The 26,516-nt window shown below is 41.6% G+C and overlaps 1 protein-coding gene across 2 annotated transcripts in view; it reads right to left on the bottom strand.

The window, feature by feature from the left end:
- Positions 1–1,913: 1,913 nt before the first annotated feature.
- Positions 1,914–26,516, bottom strand: part of ift80 (intraflagellar transport 80 homolog (Chlamydomonas)) — a 39,729-nt gene continuing 15,126 nt past the window's right edge. For both annotated transcript variants that reach the window (XM_038693014.1, XM_038693013.1), the window contains exons 9-20: positions 15,010–15,189; positions 11,963–12,081; positions 11,466–11,540; positions 10,748–10,911; positions 10,600–10,664; positions 8,057–8,192; positions 7,793–7,940; positions 6,698–6,869; positions 3,546–3,635; positions 3,181–3,353; positions 2,880–3,003; positions 1,914–2,623 (exon numbers count right to left, since the gene is read on the bottom strand). In XM_038693014.1, coding sequence (XP_038548942.1) covers positions 2,513–2,623; positions 2,880–3,003; positions 3,181–3,353; positions 3,546–3,635; positions 6,698–6,869; positions 7,793–7,940; positions 8,057–8,192; positions 10,600–10,664; positions 10,748–10,911; positions 11,466–11,540; positions 11,963–12,081; positions 15,010–15,189 — 1,557 coding nt within the window. In that variant the 3' untranslated portion in view covers positions 1,914–2,512. The remainder of the gene's footprint in view (positions 2,624–2,879; positions 3,004–3,180; positions 3,354–3,545; positions 3,636–6,697; positions 6,870–7,792; positions 7,941–8,056; positions 8,193–10,599; positions 10,665–10,747; positions 10,912–11,465; positions 11,541–11,962; positions 12,082–15,009; positions 15,190–26,516) is intronic.

Here is a 26,516-nt window from a genome sequence, read left to right as displayed (position 1 = left end):
TCCAATACTAGCAGACCATGATGGCAGAGCCAATAGTGAACACTGATTACTTTCCTTTCCAGAAGGACATTTGTGGATGGGTGGAGTTTGGACTTAAAAGCATTAAATCCATGCTTAAAACCCATGGCTGGTTAAATGAGGCAGAGTACGTGACACTAGGATGCATGAATCCATGTATTAGTGCAACTCAAGAGGTGTGAATGTTGCATGTCACTCTCTCCCTGGAAAATTGTTGCAGTTCATGGTGAAGCAGCTCATATACCTGACAGTGGTACTGCAGAGCAGAGGGCATACACAGTCTTTTACAGTTCCTAGAATGAAACTTGAAATCAGACAACGTAAAGCTGTGACTTCCCTTGGCCCAGGCAGGCAAGAGAACAGTGAAGAGTGAGTTTTCTTCTCCTCAAATACACATATTACAAATCCAAACATATACTGTATGTGCATCGACGCATACAAAGACACAGACAGAAAAAAGCATACATGTACACAAATAAACACAGCGATGAATACACAGTACACACACACACACACTCAAAATGGATTTAGTGTAAGCAACATTAGAATCTGCGCTAATGATCCAGTCATTCTATTGCTCACTGGACCAAAGAACAGATAAACTATAAAGGTCAAATCAATAAGCATTAACATCTTCATAAATTCTCCATGATACACGGGAAGTGTATTTTTGGGGGAGCTGATTTGTTCCATCAATCTAATAAATGAGAACTTGCTAGTCATTGAAAGTGGGAATACAGCTCTGTGGTTTAATAAAAGTACAGAATCTGTTTAGTATTTTGTGCTGTGTAGTTTCACAATTATGAAATACTTACTACTAAGATTGGTCTAAACGAGACTTTTCTATTCTTAATATACAGATGAGGCTCAAAATGTCTAGTGTAGAACTGCATAAAAATACATAATATAGGTTTAATAAATTGTCCAGTTAATTCTTTTTCATTACCAATAGAGATAGGTACATTTATTGTCACAGTATAACATTATATAATGAAATTGAGCTTTATAACTCCCTTCTGCTACATAGCAGACAATATATATTAATACAGAATCAAATATATAATATAAAAAATCCTAGTGACATTACTGAGATTGGGTACAGTATGAATTGCATAGTTGAACAGGAAGTATGAATACAATTGGCTGTTTCACTGTGTGTGGTCGTTCTCAGTGGTAATGCATTTGAAACCTGACTCCTCGCTGATAAGTCTTTTCATAGATTAATGGTGTTTGTTCTGGATGACTATGGTTTATCACACAGTGAGTAGGCTTAGAAAGAAAGCGGATGGAGGGAGTAAAATAAGAGAAAGACAGTGAGTCAGAGAGAGACTTAGGCGAGAAGCGGTTAAAAGTGCAGGGTGCTGAGGAAAAAAAAGCAAGCACAAGAAAAAATGAACCCATTGATAGATTTACCTACATCTACCATTTTCTCTGATGTTTCAGCATCTATGGCCTCTCACAGTTTAAAGGATTATGCCAATCAAATTCTACCATATCTGTTCACATCATCGTGATATGATCTAGCAGTTGTTTCTTGGAGGCCTGACGCAGATCTTCTCTCTCGTTTGTCCCTCCTGTGCCACTAGAGTGGAAGGATAGGCTATAATGGTCTGCTGACGTACTGGCCTGCTGCCAGCCAGGGGGTGGAGCTGAATGGCAAGCAGTTGGTTTCACACCTCAGCAAAAAAGGAAATACAAGAATAACTCAAAGAGAAGCCCATACTGTAGATATATTGGACTCAAAAAACACACATGCACCCAGAAATACTCTCTGGTGAATGTGCAAAGCTGAAAAAACATCTCAAAGATACTATTACTATTTTTGTATAAAACCAGTGAAGCATCAAGACATTAAAGGAATATGAAAAATAGAGAAAGCAAGATAAAAGAGGATATCTTGGCTGAATATACACAGCATTTCCAGCTGTTTTATTAACCAACATTCTTTTTAGTGTTTACAGAAGGCATGAATATATGAACTGTAAAAATATCTATACATAAAAAACACATCAAACATCACTGACAAAAACAAAGCAATATGTTTGGGCATGACTGAGCATACCAAGCTAATTTTGACAAATGGAAAACAATCAACTTTGAATGTGACACACTGAAATCACCAAGAAGCTGATATGACTGGAAAGCCATATTGTTGTTGTTGCTGAAAAATATAGATACAGTTCAAATGTCACATCATCCACCCACAGAAACAGAATGTCATGTACAACATTGTGCAAATGTTTTACATTATGCAACATGTGCCACACGACTGTAGTAAGTCGAGTGTCATATTAATCGTGGCCTACTGATCTTCACATCTCCAGATGGTCCCTTTTGTTTTTGCTTGCATGTACGTTTTAACTAACGGTGGGCAAGTACAGACATTTTTTTATTACTGAGGCCAAGCCAAACCACCTAATCTTCACCAAATGTTAAAAACACATAGGAATCAAATTCTGCAAAGCTGATGTTTTAGAGAAAGGTCCCCTGAACATTAACGTCGTGAAGCCATGCTACTCCTCATAGAGGCATTAGCAGCTTTCTCTCTCTCTTTAGACAACTCCATCTCTATCTTCGCCTGGATTTTTTCCCAGTCCACCTCAACCTGGCAGAGAGACAGAAAGACGAGATGAAATGAGATTAGATAGGCTACTGTATTTTGCTCGGATCAGTTTGGGATTGATACGCAAAGCAGCTAAATTGGTTACATTACATGATAAGGCGGGGGTTACACTGGCGCCCGAAGTGTTTCCCGTGGGAAAAAATTATAAAGAGAGACCCTCCATTGCTAAAAAGGCATCCAATGTGATCACTGCACAAATCAATTAATGCAGTGCAGCAGACAGGCTCCCATAACTTACCCCTTCAGCATACTGCAGGAATCTTTTATTGGTCTCCTTCCTGCCAAATGTCTGTAGGAACTTCTGTCTATAGGCCAGCACGGTGTCCACATGGGTCTTGTGTTTGACTGCCAGCTCCAGTGCCCTAGACACAAGATGACAATATGTAGATACACATCCATCCTGTATGTACAAACATGCTACACTTTAACTCTCGCTCGCTTACAAGGCTGAGAAAAAGCCTCCTCCAAAACGACTCGTACAGTCCCCCTCCTTCCAGCTGTCCCATTGTACACACATTCACACAAACACTGAGCTGTACCTCTCCCAGCTGAACAGGTCAATGTTGATTCGTATGGCCTGGTAGATGAGACCAGCTTGTAACAGTGTGGCCTCAGCCTCGTGGACCTGACCACTGAACATCAGCATGTGGGCCAAAGATGACTCCTTAGATGGCTGCTCCTTTATAAAGTTGATGTACTGCACCCTAGGTAACTAAAAGGAGAGAGGAAATGCAGAGGGGGAAAAAAAGAGATTGTGAATGAGATACCTTATAATTGGTCGCTTTGACTCAACTATTCTTTTAATATAATTAAAGTTGAAATGAATTCAATTATGTACATGTGTGATTGTGTTGGAAATAAAACGGTGCGTTTGACTGAATTAACCATTAACCAATGCTCTTACCTCTCCAATGGCAGCATAGGCCATCTCCGCTGTAGTCAGCTCCCTGTTTGCCATTGCCATACAAGCAAGACATGCCCACAAAGATTGGTCCTATAAATATGGGGAGCAGAGGCTGTGAGCTTCTTTAAATAATAAAATCTCACCATCTGACAAACTGACTTGGAGACTAGTCTACTAGTCTGTTTCCCCTGTTTCTATATATGTAATTTCCATGACCTTGTGCCTTATTGAAAAGCTTGTTGTAAGATCTCATGATGTGTCAGCACAGAAAACGTTGCAGCTGCTTTTTTTAGTTGTCTTCATCTCATGCAAATCTGACGAAACCGATACGCTTTTATCAATCCAGCTGTGTATACAAGCTCTCGTTTTAGTTTACGCGCGCATAAATGTATTGTGTGTTGACTCTAGGCGTCATAAAGTCATAATGCAGGTCAACTACAATCAATACTGTGCCTGAACACATTCTGTGTAGACACAGAACTGAAACAACTGAAGCTGCTGCTGCTCAGACTGCTGTGTAGAAGCACAAGTAAGTGACACACAGTCATGTTGAAAGTGAAGTGAGTTTGAGTTAGTTAGCTATTTTTGCAGGATTCTAAATACTATCTGAACATATGTACATTTTATTTAACTGTGTCCTAAAAGTTTTATTTAAAATGCAAAGTCAGTACTAGCTAGCAGGGATTAAGAATATAACAAAGCATGATGGGGATGGCAGATTCAAAACAGTTTGAGGTGTATGTGTGTGTGTACACACAGTGAGTATGACAGTGTCTTTATAGCCCCCTTCACATCCTGCTCATATCCTGGCAGGCCTTATTGTAGTCACGCTCCACGCCATTATGACAACATTGCATGACACACATAAAAACAAACAGACATTTGCTGTACACAACATCTATGAATGTAAACAAATGTGTCACCACTTTATTCCGTGCAGCTGCACTCATTAAAATGAAGCTTTAACCACCAACTCGCCAACAGTTCAGCAAACTTCACACTGGAGTCACCACTCTGTAATCCCCCCCCCCACCCTTAATCAGTGTCCATCACCAAGACAAACAGTGTAATTTGTTGTTTCCGGGAGTGGTTTCCGATTAGAGCTGGCAGCCACTGCCCGAGGTCATAAACTTGACACAAAACCTTGGCCACCTATCACAATTAAAGGGAAAATCTTCCTTTTGTGTGCCTGTATCATTATTACTTTATTAATGTCATCTACTGCTTGTTAAGTTTGGATGTATGGCTCTAAACTACAACATGTATCAACATCTATCAGGTGAGGGCTTACTCAAAACAACAACTGTGATTCTGGGAAAAGTCGTGCTGCCACCAGACTCTTACCAGGAATAGAAGGGGGGAGGGGTCCAGGGAAAAAACTCTTAAAACCAGTGCTCTCTCTCCATCCCATTTGTCCCACCCTCCTCTTGCCACTAGCTGTCAATTTCTCTTTGCCCAAGCAAAGACACAGTCTTTACACTGAGTTCAGCGTGAGCATGTATGCATGTGGAGAGTTTAACCATGCATACAACGGAGTATGTATTTATGAGTGAGGTCTATGGAGGCTAAATCCGGTAAATGGTGTCACCAGGCTAATTGAAGGATAATTAAAGCCTGCTGTTCTGGTCCCATAAACCTGTCTACTACCTTCTCATTTCAGACTCTGTCTCACTCTCTTGCATGCATACATACATGCGTGACACACGCCACATGAACCTGGACTTTGCCAGAGCCCACGGTATCTTGAGGTCAATTATATAAATACAAACGCAAAATAAAATATTGTTTAAGGTATTTAAAATGTAAAGAAAAAATTCTAATGGGTATACAAACACTAAGACCATATGTAAGAATGTACACATTAATAAAGATATGTAGGTATTTTAAATATCTAAGACTTTACTGATCTGTCCATGTTCAAAAAACTAATCAAAACCACACACACACACACACACACACACACACACCTGTAAAGAATGCTTTCAAAACCAGACCACCCTGTGCCTTCAAAACAGTATCAATTCTTCTAGGTACACTTGCACAAAGTTTTTTGAAGTAACTCGGCAGGTAGCTTGGCCCAAACATCTTGGAGAACCACCCACAGTTCTTCTGTGTTTCTTTGTGCTTCTTCAAAAGAGCTTGGACAGCACATATGGAAACCCCTGTCTGCCATGAAATGTCCTACCTGGGAGAGACCTTGCTGATGCAGTTTAACTACCTTGTTTCTTATTGCTGTTGTTCTTGCCATGGTGCATTGCTTTTGACAGTAAACGGTCTTCTTTAAACCTCACCTTGTTAGCTGAGTTTGGCTGTTCCCCACCCAATTTTTTTCCTCCTACACAGCTGTTTCTGTTTTAGTTAATGATTTGTGTTTCAACCTACATATTTCATTTATGATCATTAGCACCTGTTTAATTGTTTGAATCATAAATCATGAATTTGAAGGCTAAGGGTGGTCACACCAAATTGATAATTTGATTTAGATTTTTCTACTCACTTTATATTTTGTTAATTGATAAACATAGTCTATTACTTGTATATTTTTGATTGCATTCTTAAGGTCTTTTCACACGGGAAGCGACACTCCGCCTGCGTAGTTGCTTGGCCCCACGGGGTTGCTCTGCGCTTCTCATGTGAACAGACAGGGAGAAAAGCGCTCTGCGAGTAAAAGGCAGTCGCTCTATGGATGTAACCAGGGCAATGGCCTCTGTGTGCTACACAGCTGTACCCTATTTAACTTAAGTTAAAATTATACATAACGTTACCAGATATATCCAGCTTTGCGAGGATACTCTGCCAAGTGAATTCCTTCCTGTAGATGTCCTGATAACTATTTAGTAAACAATAATATTTCTGCAAACTCAAACAGCGAGGATGAGTCTCTCCTCCATTGATCTGTGCTGCATGTTGAGTACAAAAAGTTCAAGACAATTCAACTTCGGCAGCAGGAGGGCATGTGCGTGGGGCGTAAATTGCTTCCTATGTAAAATGGCCTTTACTTTACAGAGTTTTCTTTAATTTTTCAGTCTTTTACGCGGTGTTGTACATATATATTTGAATGCGTTTTAATGACCTTTTTAACCTATGTGAAGTGTCTTTGAGTACCATGAAAAGTGCTCTATAATAAATAGTATTATTATTATAATTTTTACCTTGGCGAAGCGGCAGAGGCGCAGTGCATCCTCCCAGCGTGCAGAGGTGCTGTATTCGTGCAGGAGGGCTGGGTAGGGAGGTACAGTGCTGAACACAAGTGAACCGTCTCCTTGGCGTAAGGTCACCTTCGTGCCAACATAGCTCAGAATGTGGGGTGCACGGCTAAACTCGCTTTGAAAAGGACAAATACACACACTATATATATATATATATATATATATATATAAAAAGAGAAAAAATACATGCAACCACATCCTCACAGTTTTGTTGTCATGGTAAAGCCAGCAAGGAACATACTCAGTGTTTGACTGTTTGCAAGTATCAAAAGTGGGTGTGAAAAAAGTATGAATGCTCATGTGGGAAGACAAAACAGTTCAGTAACGTCTATCCTAAAAACCTAGACGCATTTGTACAAATGGAGTCTTTGTATATGCTTATTTATTAGCTCCTGCCACTGTATATGTGGTGTTTTGCGCACATTTCTATGCACATTGCTTAAAAACAAGATTTTAATGACATGATAATGATAAAATCTGTGTGTTGGGACACCAAAATAGTAGGAGCAAAACTACAACAAAAAAGCCCCTGACACATAGCAACACAAATTCAGGTAGTTTTCACAAAAGTAACCTAGAATTGCAAAACATGATTCTATTAAGAGCAACTGTATATCTGAAACGGTATAATAAATTAACAGCAAGCCCTAAAAGATGCAAAACAAAATAAAGAAACATACACTAAGTACAATATGAGGACAAATAAAAACAAAGCTGTGCAACCAAATGTTCCGTTAACTGCAGCAGAGACATGCAAAAACAGTTCAGGATCGCCTGTATAGACAGTGCAGACACTATGCCTTAGCACCTCCTGTACTGGCTGAAGCTGACAACTTTTGGGCAGGAAATATTGTACAGTTTGACAGCTGCTGGCAAAACAAAAAAGAATGCCTAAAGCGCTATGTGTTGGACCTTGGGGAATGAGCTGGAAGGTGCGAAAAAGCTGCTTCTACCTCCGTTTTAAGCTCTTATCTTATACCATAACCACCCAGTATCAGCTAAGTATAACAGTGAGAGCAAAGGTCTGCACATGTCTACCTGCCATCCTTTATGCACAGTGTTTTTGGCAGCAACTCCTTGTCAGTGAAGACAGCACTCGGGTAATACCACACTGTTAACTGGTTGTCTTGGACTCCACACAGGATGTTAGAGGCATCATTCCATGCCATACTGTGAACCATGCTACCTATGGGACAGAGCACACATACAATCATGTTCATCCATTGTTACCTACACTTGTGTGTAAAAGCAAAGAGAGTCACTACACATCATGCCAAGTGAGTTCACGCCTCCTTGTCTCACCAATTTTGCAGATTTTGGGTTCTCGCCCAAGATGATGCACAGAGGTCAAGTAAAGGTCACGGTTCTTGTCTATTAAGGCAATTTTCCTTTCAGTGGATGGACCACGCTGATCCAGAGCTATCTCCACCACCTCCAGCTACATATGAACAATGACACACACACAAGCACAAAGGTAAGAGTGGAACATAGGAATGAATGATGGAGGGACGACAAAAGATCAGGAAAAGAAAGGAAAGGACGGGGGGGGCTGGTTTTTACCGTGACCCAACAGCCTTTCAGCCAAGTATGTGTGTGAGTGTGTATGAAAGAGAGAGAGAGACATCGAATGGGTCTACGTGTGTCTGAACCTGTGTGTAAGTGAACGTGTGTGTGTGTGTGTGCGTGTGTGTTTTTGGCCAAAGCCAGCTGGCTTCAGTGCAGTGTCTTGGAGCTGTGCAGTACTGGCAGACAAAGCCATGCTGACAAACAGTAAGTACTGCTACCTCCACTCCTTTTCCTTCTCTTCCAATTCTTTCCTTCTTTTTGTCTCTTGCCCTCTTATAGTTTGACTCCAAAGCCCTTCCCCCATTCTCTTCCTGTGTCTTTATTGTCTCTCCCCGTTCTGGATATGGGTTAGTATATTATTTTAGCACAGACTCCCACTTTGAAAAGACTGTTCCCTCAAAAAAGTATATTTAGATGAAACACAGCCTGTTGAATGATTAGGACAAAAAATTACCCACTACCTTTAGCGGAAGTTGAAAGATTTGCCTCTTTGGATGCATTCTATAACAAAAAATACTCGGCAAAGCCAAACAAAAGTGAGATTTAGGCCTTTTTATTAGCATTTTAAGGGTCTGGTCATGTCAGCATCAAAATTTGCAGCTATTACACTTACTACTGCCCCATGAACATGACTTTGGCTTGCTAAAATAAGGTTGTTAACATTGCTAAGCTATGGCTGGACAATTGATGTTTGTGAGAAGGGTCAGCCAATCTCATGAACTAGTAAGAATGATAAAGGTGTAGGGTGTTCCGCCCTAAGGTGTAGCAAAACAGAGGAGAGTAAGAGGGATGTCAATCAAGCGCAGTCTGTACACACACAGTCCTGTCTAATCTGGCAAATGTGAAAACACCTATGTGGGTGACTGGGTGTGTAGGGCCTTTAAGATGTCACAAGCTCTAGTAATTTAAGATGGGAACTTGTCATATTTAACATTTTATTTACACAAATAATACCAAATACAGCCATGAAAAACATAATCCTGTAGATAAAGTGGTAAATTCTCTGTGTTTCTGTCCTAAGTATCATTGATGGTCAGAGTACAATAAAATCAAAATTTACATTATCAAAATAAAAATACTAAACAACTCTATTGACCTTATGGGGTCCCATTTCATTTTTTTTTCCTCTAAACTTAAGGTTGCTATAGAGGGTATGTGTTGATGTCACTTCCCCTTCCGGAACACGCTGGACTTAGTGGCAAAACATCTGTTACCATGGCTGCGTTTAGCAAACAGGGAGTAAAACATGTGATTATTTGCTCAAATTAAAGGCAGTTGGACTTGACAGTGATCCTTACTGCTTACCAAAGAACCAGTGGTCCAGCTCTTTCCCATCTTAGATGTGTTGTTTGTGTTTTAGCTGATTCAAGCTAACACTGCTGCTCGTCTTTCTGCCACTCAGTGAGCATAACTGCATTCTGTGATGTCATGCGCATACCCTCTATTGCTGGCTATAGTAAATACATGTAAAACGTTGTGGTCCTGATCGGTTCACATAGTCTACAATAAATTTTCTCAAGGTTGGGAAAACACCAGCACATCCACCACAGAAAAAGATTTTATGCCCTAAATTACATTCGTTAACTAGCTTACAAATAGCTTACTGTGTGCAGCAGTATATTTGTTGAAAAGTATCAAGAGCTGTTAATTCTAATGTATCAATTAAATGATGCAGGTTATTAAGTATTAACTATCTACATTCTTCATAAACCATCACTCAACCAGAGCATTTTTGATTTACTGGGGTGGAATGTAATAAAACACATCTTTTCACCAAACTATGTAATATCCATGAGCTATCAATGAGTTCATGTCATAGATAACTGGCCTGTGTGTAATAGTGTAACTAAATTAGTCTTCACTGTGCACTGGGTTTTGGATGAAGAAATATTGTATTAACACACGTCTTGAACAGCTACAGACAGCTTCTGTTACGATATCACATTGTTATAAACAGATAATAAAACACAAATACCAACACATTCTGAACAGTCATCATGACTATTATGACAGTACCATGACAAGCTGATCCCAGCAATATGTGGGAAAACTGATCTAATTAGCGCCACTATGTAAATAGTGATCAATGTTTGTCAGACTGTTGTAAGAGAAAGAGAAATTTTCCTCCAGCTTTGGCACTGCACGTTATATTAAAACCAAAGCGACACGTTTCCGCGCTGCCAGTCTAGACAGCAAGTTAAAAAACAAAGCAATTCAGTCGGCACACTTCCTTGTTGCTGAAACACAGAAGGTCAATATAAGGGCAAAGGATTACCCACCTTGTGAGTCAAGGGCTTCCCATCGCCAAGTGCTTTCCCGGTCAGAGTGTCAAAGAGAAGGATGACTGGTGAGGAGAAAGGAAGGAACACCATAAAAGCACAGTCCATCATATTTATATAATTATAGTGGCGACAGCAGTCCCCTCACCTTTTTCATCACTCTTGTCTCGGATGGCAATGGTGTCATTACTAAGTGAGACACCCTGGGCATTTAGGATGTCAGCTCTCATTCCAGGGAACTTGGGGGAGGATATCAATCGAGCCTCATAGGAGAACGTATACAATCCTGCTCCGTCAACTAGCAGAAAATATCTGGGTGGGGGAGACAAGAGGAAATAGTGATATATACTATGTAGATAAAGTATAGATGATCGTGGAATAAGTGTACTGTATGTGACTGTGGGGTAGCATGAAGTGGGAAGAAGGGGTGAAAAGAGGGACATGAGATGAATGAAATGAGTAAGAAAATGAAGAGTCGATAACAGTTAATCAACTGACACAGCAGCTAATTTAATGTGTTACTGTAATGCACTGACTTACTCAGCAAGACTTATCATACTCAACTGTGATTTCAGAATGGCCAGTAATCTATTTACCTTCAATGTTGAGTATCAGGGACACTGCACTGGAGTATTGCACAAGAGCTACTCCATATTAATCTAATTTCCCCCAGTGGTTTCACTCACAGCCATATTGTATGACAGAGCTGGCTAATCTAGAGCACAGCCTCTGTGTGTGTGTTTACATGTGTGTGCTTGGTTGGCTGCTTGGTGAGTTGTCAGTGCAGAGTAATGAAGCATTAGAGAAGCTGATCCAGCAGCGTGTTTTCTCTCTTGTTGCACTGCTCCTGGAATAGAGAGACTCACTTCTCCGCTTGCAGGATGAGGCTCACTGTTCCCTCCTTCAGGTCAAAGATGAGGGGAGTATTCCAGTTTCTTGAGCTGGCATAATCACAAAAACACACACACAGCAAAATGTGTGAAAACACAGTTATCTAATAACAAAGTGCTACATCTCACATTAGGTGTAGAGGTGAGAATGCCACAGAAACAATACCAAGAGCAGAAAGGCAAAAAGTCAACAGACAACAAAATAAAGGAAATATATATGAAAGGAGAGGAGATAAATCTACAGATAGAGCATGAAGAGTGCATTGAGAAAGGATTACACAAACACAAAAAGTATACTTCAGCAAGATCAGAGGAGTAGCCCCAGGATTTGGTCAATACATGAAAAAGATGAGTATATGTTGCACAAATCCCTATGTGTGAGGAAAATTCTGAAATCCTAAAATTTTCCATGTAGCATTAATAGGGGACAAGAGGACCAGAGGAGACAAGTGAAGGAGGAGTAGGCTACTGACTTGTAGACATAGCACTGGAGGGAAGTGGCGACCACTAGGTGACCGTTTGCCAGAGAGGCTTTGATGACTCGATCTCTAAACTCCAATACGTCCACTGCATCGTTCATCACATTCCTCACCTGGCGAAAAAAGTGGGAAAAAAAGAGGATACGGAATGAATAAAGGTCTTAGCAATGACTGAACAGGCATAAACTTTATACTACTGAGCAAACACTTTACATTTAAACTCGCAAACAACAAAGGGGAGACAGAGGGGTGAATACAGTCACGTCAACATTGGAGTGTATTTATCCTTAATATACACAAGAAACTGTCTACAGTATGTCCAAGTATACGTAGGGTAACTGTGGTCAGAGAAAGCAGTTTTTACTGTTTTAAGTGTGTGCGTGCAGTGGTTGGTACTCATTTTTTCACCTGCATAGATAAATACTTCCCTCCAGCTCTCTCTGTAAATGAATGAAAAGGCCTTTTCCAGCACCAGGTGAAAGGTGGGGTTATTTTTACAGCTTTACAAATCTTCCTCCTCTGCTCCCTACAGCAAGCCAAATTTACATGCAACACAACCAGGAATAAAAAACATTTGACCGCAAGGTGGTAAATTTAGCTGGCTGATTCACAAACCACTGGCAGATGTGCACTTTTAAAAAGGACTGCGAGGAGGAGAGGGGGAGGAGGGAGACAGAAAAGCGCCTGCAAGGCTGAAAATAAATGGCTTATGATTGTTTGGTTTACACAAGCTGTGCTTTGTAAAGATGCACATGTGTGTTGGCACACATGTATGTGCTGACCTTGTTTCTGTAGGTGTGCGTGTGTATCCGTGTCTCAAAGTATAAAAGTGTGTGTGTATATGTACATTTGGGTGTGTTAACCGCATGTAAACGCTACCTTGTGGTTAGCATGAGTTTAAACAGTAGAGAATGGTGGAGTGAGAGAGGCAGCTAGACAGGCTGGTCATTGTCATTGAAGGGCTGCACACTGGGAGGGTCCTACCGTAATATATGGCCACAACTAGTCAAGGTCTAGGAAACATTTGCTCCTCTACATAGCATATTCACTCACCTCTTTACAGTCTGTCTATGGCATTATAGTACTTTTCAATTCCCTTGTAATGCTAACACATAACTGAGCTTGGCACTGTTAATGTTGGCCTGGTGAAAATCTATAATCCTATATAATCTATAATCTATCTTTTCCTCACAGACATGCTGATTTTTACTGATATTTGTCCACATTATGTAAAACCATAACTCTTATAATGGACAAGGGCTGAAGGATTTTGGTAAGTAATCTAATTTTTTTACCAAAATGGCAATGGCAGCTCTTTATCTTCTGTATTATTTGAAACAGACAAGCAATAAATCAGTGTGTAGTACGACCAACACAATATGTTTTGTTGTTGTAGATTAAAAATAAACTGTTCTTTCTTTCCTATTTTATGATGAAATTAGATGATGCATAATTGTATAAATTATTATTATGAGCAATGGTGGTGAAGTAGTATCAAATTATAATAATTTCAGAGAAAGCTAATTTGAGTCAAATCATGGCATTAAATAATATATAATACCATCAGGTAGGCCTACCTACAAACGACAAGAAAAACAAAGTTCACCACAGTGTATTATACAGTAAGCGAATCAAATCCATGAGTCCATATCTCAACAAAATACTCCTTTTTTTATATACCTTCAAGCACACAAAAAATACTCAGTTTGAGGTTCAATACAAAAGTTGGCCAACAAAAATAAAACAAAGTGATGCCTCTCGCGTCTAATAGACCAGCTTAGTAATTATCCGACAACACTGGAGTCCCCCCCCCTGCAGCCGCCCGATGCTGCTTATAAGCAGTGCTCTGGCTGTAACAGACTGGCCCTCTTCTGGACTGATGAGTTTAGTAGCAAACAAAATATTTCTTGTAAATCTCATCTTAAACATTAATGTAATCAAATCAAATATAAAACCAAAGCTATTTGCCACTGCCAGGGCATTACCTTTTAATCTAGCTTGATAAAACAAGTTACCAGAGTCGAGAGCCATGATCATAACATCGTAAGACGCACCTTCTTAGCAACAGGTTAACATACATAAATCTGTTTCCTTGTTTTTTTTTTCTGAACAGGTATCAGCAGAAACAGTTTATGTTCAGTAGCAAGTGTCCCTGTTAGAGTGATGTGAAATGGTCACCTCACGCACACGCCCGCCGCCGAAGGTGAATTGTCTTGAACTTTTCGTACGCGACACCCAGCACAAATCATTGGAAGAGAGACTGATCCTCGTGTTTGTGAGTTTCCAGAATCTATTACTGTTTACTAAATAGGACATCAACAGGAGGGAATTCGCACGGCAGAGCACCCCCGCAAAACTAGATGAATGCCTATCAGGTAAAGTAATGAATAATTTTAACTTAAGTAAAATAGGCTACAGCTGTGTAGCGCGTAGAATCCATCGCCATGGTTACTATCCATAAAACGCCTGGTGTTTACTCGCGGAGTACCGTCTCCCTTTTTGATCACCGGAGAAAAGAGCAACCCCATGGGGCCAAGCGACTACATTGTGATTTTAAGAACGTTCCTAAGATCGACATCTTCCCCAATACTAATCAGCATTCAGTGTGTAGCTATCCACTTCACTATGGCATTTGTTCACTTGTCTTGCTTTTGTTTATCTACTTCTCCCACATGCTGCATCCAAGTAGTCTGCTGAAGCCTCCCCCCACTGCTTGTTTGGGTGGGTGATTTGCAGGCTGATCAACATCCCACCCCTCCTGTGACCCATGGTTTGATGTGTATTCAGAGCCAGTGAGCAACAGACTTTCAAAATAATATAATAATAATAATAAAAACTGCGTTAATGTGTGATAAAATAATTGTCAGCATTAATTAATAAATGCGTTAACATACCGGTAATATTTTATCACTTCTTTTGTTTCATCAAATGAACTCAAACTTAACATTGACATCAGTCACTGAGTCCATAGACAACTGACTTTTTAAAGTTTAAAAGGAGCAGAAACATGAGTGGGGTTGTGTGTGTGGCTCTCATTCTACCTGCATGGTTCTCCTCTTGGTAAGGGTGATCACGAAATTCTTCCACTCCCAATGCTGCTCCACCACATGGGCAAATATGACATGCCCATTGCCACAGGCCCCAGCCAGCTGGGTGCCGTCTGCAGACCAGGCCAAGCTGAACACACTGCCTGTGTTGGGCTTCTCCAACGCATAGGACCACTGAGGATGGGAGAGAGAGAACAATATGGTTAATGGCTACAGAAATGTATCTACAATCTCAAACAATTACCTGGGGTGCAGCTTTGCATCTAGAAACAATGAGAAGTTTAGAGAAGAGAAACGGTGAGAGTGAAGAGTCATGTATTAGTGAATGCGTATGTGTGTGTACGTAAAGTAAACTCTGCTAGAAAGACAGGGGCCCAGTCAGTCAGTCATTGAGCTGTGATGAACTGTGAGACACTGAAGTAGCGCTCGGCCCTGCCAAGTCCAGCACTCGCTCTCATAAACATACACTCTGCTATCCTCATTTATTACATACACGGGGGGCAGGGGGAAAGGGAGGAAGGGGAGGGGGGGGGTTATATACAAGCCCCCAAACTGAAGCCAAAAGCTGATTAAGACCCCGCCCTTCTTTTTATAATAAACGTTTTGAAAGACGTAGAGCTTGGGTCTCCATGTCTGCTGCATTGCGTTGAGTCAGCCAGACTCTGCACTGTTGATCACTGTCAGTGATGGCAAAAGACACAACTGAGAGACACAAAGCCCTTTACAGCATGTAAGACAAGACCTCTCTCATCTGTCCTTGTTTCCCTTGAGGTATCCCTTTTCTCTGTGTAATCTGTTTATTTTCTCTGTTTCCTGCTACTGCTTTTCCACACTCATGTCCTTCACCTCTTCTGTGGAGTATCACGACATTCTTCTGCTTTAATTCAACACAAAAACAGTTGAATCTAGATCCACCAACAGTTAAAAGTTGTTCAATTTGTGATTTTTCAGGACCATCACTCATAAGGCCAGACAGTAGCTACATTAGCAGAGTTAGGTACACTAAATAAGTTTCTATCCCCTCCAAATATAATTTGTTGTGAATCTTTCTGCTATAACTACTGCTGACTTTCTCGCTCAGCCACCAGCCACCACAACCATCAGCCTTCCTCATCCTCACCCGGCCCTCCCTGACCTCCAAGTGGTTGACTGATCTGAGTTGCATTAGGGGTTTCTCAGCTGTGATCTTCCACACAAATACATACATTCACACTATAAACTGCTTATGAAGGAAGAAAAGTGCTAATGTTAGCCCAGTGCTGTCTGCGATGGAGAGACAAGTGTGGTGCAGCAGGCCAAGTGCTGCGGTGAAGTTTGGAGAAAAGGTCTCAGTGTGCTCGCTGCCTCACACACAAGCAGCTGCGGGATGTGAGGTGTGGCGTGAGGTAACAGTCGGCAGGCTACAGGTTACAGGCCCGCTGCTTGGATCTCTCCCCCTCTCCTGGTCTGTCTGCCAGCATCATACACACACGGCTCAGCTGGTTTTGGTCAGCAACCTCCCAGCAGTTAATGTCGTATCAGGACCCAAAATAGTTAGAAAGAAATAGTTAGTTAAATTAAAAGTTAAATTAATTGCTATTTAACTTCTTTCGCTTCTCCTCTCCCTTTAATTTCTGCAACTCCTAAGCTTCCTTACTTAAAAATCCTAAACAGGAATTAGCCCTTCTTTATATATATATAATTTTTTACTTTTTTTTTTCTCTCTTTTCTCAGTCCATCCATGTGCTTGTTCGTGTGCTGCTCCACAGCCAGGCAGCTTGGGCCAACATTTACAATAATGAGAGATGTCATCTATTCTTCGGCTAACATCTTGAGATGGCCCGCTCTGTGTTAAAGCCCCCCAGGGGGAAAGGAGAGGGGAGGGATGGAAGGGAGAAGGATGGATGGAGGGTCAGAGATGCAGCTGAATGTATACACCAGACTGTAATGAAGCAGGACATACGATATCGGCCCGAGGAGCACTGCTGGATCCATGCTTATGTAATGCTTTTAACACATTGAGCCATTTGACTCTTTCTAGAGCCAGCCGGCAAGCCAGCAAATGGGAATATCGGGGTGTGTGTGTGTGTGTGTGTGTGTGTGTGTGTGTGTGTGTGTGTGTGTGTGTGTGTGTGTGAGTGTGTGCGAGTGTGCGTGTTTGCGTGTGTGTGAGTGTGCGTGTGTGAGTGAGTGAGTGAGTGAGTGAATGTGTGTGAGAGTGGAAGTATAGATGAGTGAAAGAAATGTTAAATACAGTAATTGTGAGGATAAGATAATAGATCAGAGTAATTTATTTGTGTGTGTACAGGGAGAAAGAAATGTGAGCTCAACCCCCTCCCATGAGTGTCCAGTGTCTGTTTTGAAGGTGCGTGTGCATGTGTGTAAAAGAGGTGAAAATCCTCAGGCCTGTCAGAGTTGTCAGCTGGTGTCTGACTATGGGACACAGGAGGATTCCTATAGCAGTCCTGAGATGGTCAGACTGCGCCAGCAGAGGAGAAACCTGGGATATGAAAACCTTTTCCAAAGCAGCATTCAGACCCAAAATCTCTGCATCTCTCTCATTTATTCCTTCTCTCCTTATTGGTAAAGAGTTTAGATGTTTGGACGGCTGGACGCAATTTGAGACTGCATTGAGACTGTTGATCAAATAACTAATTTATAGAAGCAATACTGTCTGACAACATACACATAAATACACATCAATGACAACACCTGTGTTGTGGGATCAGCATCTATGATAAGCACATTTCTGCTACAGTGTCTGAGCAGACGTATTTCATCATTCTGAAAATGCCATTTATTTCTTTTTCAGACAACAAAGCCAGACTTGTATTTTCAGATCTTACAAGGGATGTGAGGACTATTACGATGATAGGGGAGATGGGGGAGATGGAGGAGATGGGAAGGTGAACCAGTGGCAGTTGGTTTGGCCATTGGTTTTATTGCAGCGAAAAAGGGGTTGAACTCAACTACATACTGCGAACTCTACTGGACAAGGCTGGAGGAAGATTCAAGATTAGTGCAGAGAGACTGTATACAGCGAGAAGAAAGAGCAGAAATGTAAAAGGAGTGTAGTATGGCCAAAATGAAGATTTAGGAGGGGTAAGTGGGATGTGGAAAGTGGGCTTAGGCCTTCATTTAGCTTGAGTCCACTCTCTGGTCACTGAACTTTGTCTGTCCATAATGGGCAGCTTTGTGGTCAGAGAGAAGGTGGCAGACATGACGTGTAGTTCTCAGCTGAGCTCTGGGGGAGAGAGGGGGAGGCCCCCTCGAACTTACAATGAGCTTATACACACAGACCATGTGTGTACATATAGCAGCAACGGATGGCTGTGCATGTAAGTCTAGGCATACACTACAATGCAGACAGGAACACACACGCCCACACATGTACTAATGTGTCAAAAACATGGCAGGAGACCAAGGCTGGTAGTCTTAACACTTGTGATGATCACTTTGAGCACCAAGCAAAACACCCACACATGCATCCTGTGTGTGTTGACATGTGTGTGTTAATGTGACTCAGACGCACAGACGTTAGTTGCATGTAGGTGACAAACCCTGGAGTGCTAAACTGGTAAAACGACCCTGTGGGATGTTGTGGTACCACACAAAATAACAACACTGCACTACCATATACCATACTTTGGCTGACAGTGTTACTATCTGGATCTCTTTTTGTTTCAGGGGCAGACTCAAGTGATGATCCACAGACCCTGGCCTGGAGCATGCAACCTACCCATAGGCCCACACAGACATGCTGACAGTTCTGCAGACAACAGCACATTTACACACACACACACACACACACTCTACGAAACCAGAGCCTCTTTAAAGAGTGTGCTTGCCCTCTCTCTCCGCCCTTCTTCCTCCTCCTCACTCTCTCTGCATTTCTCGACATATGTTTACCATTAAGACTGGCAGGTGTTGTGGGCCTGCCCCTACTCTCTATTGTTGCCCTGCAGCCGTAGCCAACATGGGAAGGCCTGTGAAAAGGTTACGTAAAAAAAAGTTACGCTCAGAGGCAAGGACGTTCTTACTCTGAGAACCCCCCAAAATTATAACCCAAACCTGTTACTAAAGGCAAAGCCTACATAAAATATATATTTGTAGTGGAGCATAACTTTAACTCTATCCAACACCCTTATTTAACTTGCTCTGGAGATGGTTATATGTAAGACTTGCCAAGAATATGAAACATTGACTGAAACAACATGCACAGAACAGGCTATCTTGAAAACAAAGCACTGAAAAAGAGAGAAGCAAACAGACAGAGGGGAGCAGGGAAAACATTAGCAACACAGTCAAAGAAGAAAATGAAAGCGTGTATCTGTACCACTGGTTTACCCCTTCCCCCTCTCCCTATCTGCACTACCTGAAACAGTGCTCTGGTCTTCATGGCCCAGGCTGAGGGGAATAGGAGTGGGCGGGGGTGGAGATCGGGCCAGGGAAAGGGTTAATGACACATGTCTGGACTAATGGCTCCCAGTGGAGCTATCTGCTGATTCAGCCCCATTACTTCACAAGCATTAAATACGTCTGCCCTGACCGCTCTCTGCTCCCCCCAGCCCCAATGCAAGTCAACAACATGCTAATCAAAATGGCGGACATGATATTTCCAGACTTTCTATGCTTTTCTATCTCTTCATCTCTGGCAGGTCTGTCACACTGAAGCAAACATCTAGGAAAAACTAAAACATCGATTAGTGTTAATGGGTCAACCTGAGTCTGTGACACTGCTAAAAACCTGCACTTTATGTAGCTACAACACTGCTGGGCATTAGTATAAAAAGATGAGCACAATGATGTACATGTAGTACATATACAGTACTATATAAATAGTAAGAAATTATACTGCAGTAAATATTGACGACCTATTATAGACCTGTAGCCCTATCAAAATCCACTCCTCTCAATTGCAATGTTTTAATATGTCAAGTATAAGTTGTTACATGAAGTTACACATTGCCATGTGACAACAGTATAGACAAGGGGTTAGTCCAATGTGTAATCCACTTTAAATGACATGGAATTTTCCTGTGGCCAACATTGATAGTATGAATGAGTGCGATAAACATGTTCAACATCTAAGATCCCGTGGACGCTACAGAGAAACTTTCCCAAACAAAAGAAAACAAATAAAAAGTTACAAAGTTCACATGTTGTACATGTTGAATGACCTTTGCTAACAATTGATTAAAGCCGCATATATCTTGTAAATTTTTGATACTTTTTTATGTTGTAATACATATTGTGGACAAAGGTCTGAAATTAAATCCTTTTCAACCCAACTTTTTACCATCTATGTGTGTTCTGACTGTTTAGCAAGATGAAATTAGAATTTTGCTAGAAGTGGTAAAAGTACTGGTTTCTCTAATCATTACATTAAAGATATTGTCATCAAAAGTCCCAGATTTTTCAAGCCTATAATAGTGTGTACACTTTACACAGGGCTATCTTCTATGTTAATTTATCACTGGGCTAGTGGGCTAGTGGGAGCCAACTTAGTCCAGGGTTAACAGTCTTACATAAATCAGAACAGATGGCAGACTCTCTACAAAGACAGCTGGCTTCAGTTTGCATGTGTGTCTGTGTGCAGGACAGGACCTGACAGTGCAGGTACAGAGTGTAACTCCATGCACATAATAAACACAACACACATGTCTGAGTGTAATGGACACCAGACATATACAGGCAACTATCTAGCCATAAACAGTCATAGTGTGTGCATGTATGAAAAAGCGGACACAAATCTACTCTTCAAGACAAAACCCATTCCCAAACCAATTCTGTATGATGAAAAAGTTTGAGTTTGAAAAGTTTGAAAATGAAACTAAAAAAAGCCATTTATTTTGAGGGGAGGAGGAGGTGGTTTTGTGTGAGGGTTCATCAATCTCTCAGCAGATAAGGAGGCCTTGTAAATGTCAGCTTGCACTGACCCCTCCATGGGGGATGGGGTGGACTATGAGGATAAGGACAAGCTGGGCCTATATCCAGGACTGGTCAGACCTATGCATGGCTGAGAACTGACTTCTAAGATGGACTACACAATCCAAATCAACCACAGCTTTTCTAGAGATGACGCTGTGACTATGAACCTCATTACCTGTAAATGAATGTGTATGTTTAAATGTGGAGTTACAGTTTTACTCAACCACCAATGTGCTGCAATGCCACATCACTCTAGATTTGATTTCCTATACAGTGACAGTTAATGCTACGTTTCTATGTAAGTAATTACTATGTTTATGCAACAACCCTACCAAGACTGTGTTCTTAGTCATTTTTGTAAAGTGCAATGTACACGTCATAAATCCACAAGCAATACCTGAAGATAAATTATTTTTCATGGTAAATGAGTAATATGCTCTTTGGGAGGAAAATGAGGGCTATTTAATGGGCTGTGCTTCATATTAAAGCTTAACCCTCTGTGTCAAATTACAAACTATCAAACCGAATGAGGACTGCTTTCAAATGTTCCCTGACACCGCATAGTCTAAACATCTATGATCACACTAGATTAACATACACACATCTACCTGCACACACAGTGAACACTCACAAATTACCTAGGAGCAGCAGACTACCTAGATACAAGTCTCAGGTCTATACACATGAGATATATTGTAACGGGAGAAATTTATAACTCAACCTTTACCCTTTGACGCTCTAGCTCATGTAGGTTTATAAACAAATTAGCAAAAAGCAGTTCTTTAAGGAATTTGTAAGGTTGTGATTGTAAGAACTACAAAACATGCAATCAATCCTGTCAGTAGCACATGTCTAACAGACTTCACAGAGAACTTGTGTGTCTTGACCAAAGTGCTTTCCACAATACACAACAAATATACAGGACAACAAAAGTAGAAAGAAGTAAAAAATGTCACTACTCAACTCTGTTTGAAGGCCAGTGAATAAAGATAAGTCTTTATCAAGGATTTGAAATTGTCAGGAGTCAGGGCAATTCTTATTTCAACAGGTAAACTGTTCCAAAGATATGGAGCAGCTACTGAAAAGGCTCGGTCACCTTTAGTTTTTAACCTGGATCTGGGGACATTGAGGAGCATCTGATTAGATGACCTCAGTGCTTTGACAGGATTGTGTAGATGTAAAAGTTCTGATAAATAAGAAGGTGCCAACCCATTTAAAATTTTAAAGACAAGCAATAAAATCTTAAAATCAATCCTAAAGCAGAAAGGAAGCCAGTGGAGCGAGGCTAAAACAGGGGTAATGTGGATAAATTATGTATAACACCTTGATTCTTTTTTATCTGTTTTAATTGTGTTTATTATTGATAAACGATCAGGATTCTGCTGTGAGTGTTTTATTGTATAAATGTACTTGATTCTCTATTCCGTTTTATGTGCCTGACTTCCCGTCCAGTTGATCTGCTCTGCACAACATGCTGTGGCCATAGACTGTATAAAAGAAGTGGCCATAGTCATCATGACGTCACCCATTGGTTTGTGGATGCCGTTTTGAATCCTCGAGTTTGGCAGTTTGGCCACGCCATGTTGATTTTTTGCAACCAGGCAGGTGACCATATTTGGACGAGACGGTGGCGCTAGCAAGCTTGGTTAGCTAGGTGTTATCTGTTATTCATGTTACATGTGATTTTAACTGGGATGCTAATTTTGGCTAGCTAAAAACAGGCTTAAAACAAAATGTACTTCCTGGAAAAGATTTACAGGCAACTCCAAACAAGCTTGTTCAACAGTACTGGTTAAAGTTACACAGTGCAGTTAATACAAGTCAGTCTATCCTGATTGACAGGTCGCCAAGGTAGTGACTTGTCAATCACAAAGTAGTCCCTTACTAAAGCTGCTTTATTGTCTATTTTCTCCTAAATAGGACCATAATTTACTAAATAAACATCATGCTGTATTGAAGAAGACTTGAAACTAGATACTGACACCATAAACCAATAGAAAGTGTATAGTGAGGTAATAAATCGGGTAAGAAGTAGGGTCATTTTACCATTATTTATAATGGAACAGGACTTCTTCTGGCGGAGGAGTCGCCCCCTGCTGGGCGTTAGTCAGAATGCAAGTTTAAGTTACTTCCTGGATGGATTCACTCGTAAAAGCCGGAGGTTGCAGCTTGGCTGCGGCACATCTGGTGGAACCACAAGCATTGTCTAGAATGGCCGTAACCAGCTTCGGCGGCTGTATTGCAGGCAGAACGAGATGCAGCCGTGCCTGGTGAAATCCAGGCTTAATGTACACAGCAAGATAAGCTAGAAATTGAATCTTATTTCTTTGTATTATAAAGTTATTGCCTGCAACATAATATAATGTAATTTTCCAACTGTTCAAGTACCCAACATACACTAAGTGAACTTACCAGCCCTTTGTGTTTTCTCTGCCTGCAGCACAATAAACCATTTCCATTTTCTGACTCTGCAACAATACACAATAACAATATATATAATTTAAGCCCACTTCAGCTCTGCAAATCTCTGTATTGTAATACCCACTTGGCTCAGCTAAAGAGATACAGAGGCTGGGCCTGGGACGAGTGCAGAGTGGCACAAGTTGGAGCTTTGGTCGTGCAAGGGGAAAAGGAGAAATAGAGGGGTGGGTGAGCGAGGAGGAAGCAAGACAAACTAGAAGATAGCGAGAGAGAGAGGGGGAAAGAGAGAGAGTAATGATCTACACATGGTTTCATGCTGGAGCCTCAACATAGTAACCATAGACACATGCTGGGGCCTCCTGGGACTCATCAGCAGGACACAGCTGTGAGCTGGACAGCAGAATTCTATTAGCACCAACTATGCACACATGCGCTTGCAAACATGCACACACACACACACACACACACACACAGGTAATTTTGGTATTTGACTGTGTTTTGGCATGCTACAAATGGCACAACACATAAGACCCTTTACTCTCCAATGGACCTAGTGCCCAACTGCTGGTAGGTCTACAATATACTGGATCACTTAGTTCATCCAACGGCCTACACTCATTTTGCCAATGAGCCGAGACAACTTTCTAAGGGATCCCCGCAGACACAGAGAGTTTATTTTGTAAGACACTGACAAGCAGGCCTCTAAACTGTTCTTCAGTGTTATGTATTGCGTGTTGATAATAGATAGTCTAAATTTCATACTTACATCTTGGCTAGTCTTCTATAAAGAGAAATCACACAGGCCAAGGAATACTGGTTTCATAGAAATTAAACAAATACAGGTATCCACACAGCAATACAAGCACACACATTAAGCTACGTCAAAGCGTAACAACATTCTGATCTATGCGGAAGCCAGCAGAAGGGGGGAGGAACCCTAGGGTGCAGCCAAAATTAAACCCTTTCAAATAATCCTTTTCTGGACCATGGTCCACTGCCTCCAGCCCAGCCCTAGTCCTCAATAACAGCCCTTAATGAACTCTGTGTTGGCAGTAAAGTTTGAAGTGATACCCCAGTAACACACATGCTCTATTTTAGCTTATTTGTGTGCACCACTGAAGCACTTTATTTGCTCCCTGCCTTCGTCATTCAGTATCACCCTCACTCCTTGTACAATTTTATCCGTCTTTCCTCTCTTTCTGCTCCTTTCTCTCTGTGAGTGTGACATGTTTGTCTAGCTAGTGAAGGTAGTGATTTAGTGCCGCTAAGAATGATGACTCTGCCAGAGGGGCTGGCAGGGCACTGTCTCACTGTCATACGCTTACTCCAGCCTGGGGGGGGGGGGGGGGGGGGGAAAAGGGAGAGGGAGGAGAGCAGAGTGAGAGAGAGAAACTTGAGGGAAAGAGAAACCACCATCTTTTATGGAGACCAATCCTCCAAGCCTCACTGCCTAGGCCAACTTTACAGGATATATTGGACAGTTCCACACTACCCCGCCCCCCACCCCTCCAACTGCTCTCTTTTCTCAGCTCTTTTTCAGGCTCCCCTCCTTTTTGGTTTCCAACAAGGCAAGCCTTTAGCCGAACTCTAGAGAGGTGTAAAAGTATTACCATGTCAACAAGTGCCTTTTACTCTAACCCACTTTGTGCACACAGTCACTGGCTCAAACACACACACATGCGCTTGCACAAAAAAATTGGGGTCAATCATCTGCAAGAACGACCTTAGTATACACTGTTCCACAGAGTGTGCCAGAATAAGTTCAGCAACACAGAAAACCAAAGCCTGTTCGGCACAAAGAACCTGGAATACAAAGGAGAAACCGTTATCCTCCCATTCTGGTAGGGAAACTAATGAGCTCCTTGGGATGATAGATTAAGTCTACATGTAAGTACTGCATCTTACAGTCTTATGCTGTTCACACACTCTAAACCAAACTTCAACAGGCCTGGCAACCTCAAAATGTGTTTAAAAGTAAAATTATTCCTATAAAAACAAGACAGAAAACGGCAGAGGAAGAGAGCTCTGAAGGGTGACATAGACCCCAATTGCCCTTTTCAGAACTTGTGATCTCTTTCTACCAGTTCACAGTGTACGGAGAGAGCAGGCCTACAACAGTGAGAGAACAGAGAGGAAGAGTGCAGAGAGCAAGAAATAGCATGCAAAAGCACAGATTTGAAAGAGGAGGGAGGGAGGGGTAAAACAAGTGGGGGGAGGGGGGGCGGAGTCGCCCTGCCCAGTTGCCTGGGGAGAAAACTGCTCAGCTGCTGACTCAGGACTCTCTTTGTTTGACAATGCTCCCTCGCTCTTGCTCTCTCTCTCTGACACACTCACGCTCTCAAACTTACTCATCTTTTTTCAAATGCTAAAGTCACCATCTTTTCTCAAGTGCACATGCTCTTTCTTTGTCAGACTTGTGCAAATAATTTCACTTTGACTTACTTTACAACCACCCCACCCCACCCTGTTGTTTTTCCACCCCTATCCTCTACAGCCCTTTTTAAACAGAGATACTGAAATGCGGCCATAAAGAAGACCTGTCATTATGCCGGTTTTGCTTTTTTACACTCAGCCAAACAACGGCAGCATAATACTGCCCCAGTGTGTGATTTTAGATAGCATGCAGGCGTTTCTGGAAGCAAAAGACGCGTGACGTGTAACACAACAGCGTTGTCGCCTAGTGTGTCCCATCCTGCCGGCTCCCCCATTTTACACAGACGTCGATTCAGCACTGTTACGACCTCCACTGCCAGCCTAATGGCGGAACAACAATGCCCCCTCCCCATTCAGTGTTTGTATTTTTTATACAGAATGGCAAGAAGGAATAACAGTGCAACATTCCCGTCTTGAACAGGCTATATAAAAAGGGGGTTGTGTGTGTGTCTGTTTGTCCTACTTCTGCTGTCTTTCTCTTCTTTTGCAGTGACATTTTTCTCCATCTGAACTATACTGTACTAAACGCACCCCTTCTAATGTGATGAAAAAAGATAAAGGCTTGCAGTCTAATAAATCTACAGTGGTTTCTTTTGCCTTTTCATGCTCCACTAACTGTGGTTCACGATCAGGACCAGAACTCTGGCCGTTTTATTCTCTTCCAGCAGCGACAATTTCCAGATGTTGGCCGGACAGCGGTTGGCAGCAAACTGCCAGCACATGCTCAGGTATGCTTC

This window comes from Micropterus salmoides, unplaced genomic scaffold (genome assembly GCF_014851395.1).
Source record: "Micropterus salmoides isolate LMB-PRFRI ecotype aquatic unplaced genomic scaffold, ASM1485139v1 Ms_hic_scaffold_3, whole genome shotgun sequence".
NCBI classification, from domain to species: Eukaryota; Metazoa; Chordata; class Actinopteri; order Centrarchiformes; family Centrarchidae; genus Micropterus; species Micropterus salmoides.
This window is presented reverse-complemented; position numbering and strand designations above follow the sequence as displayed.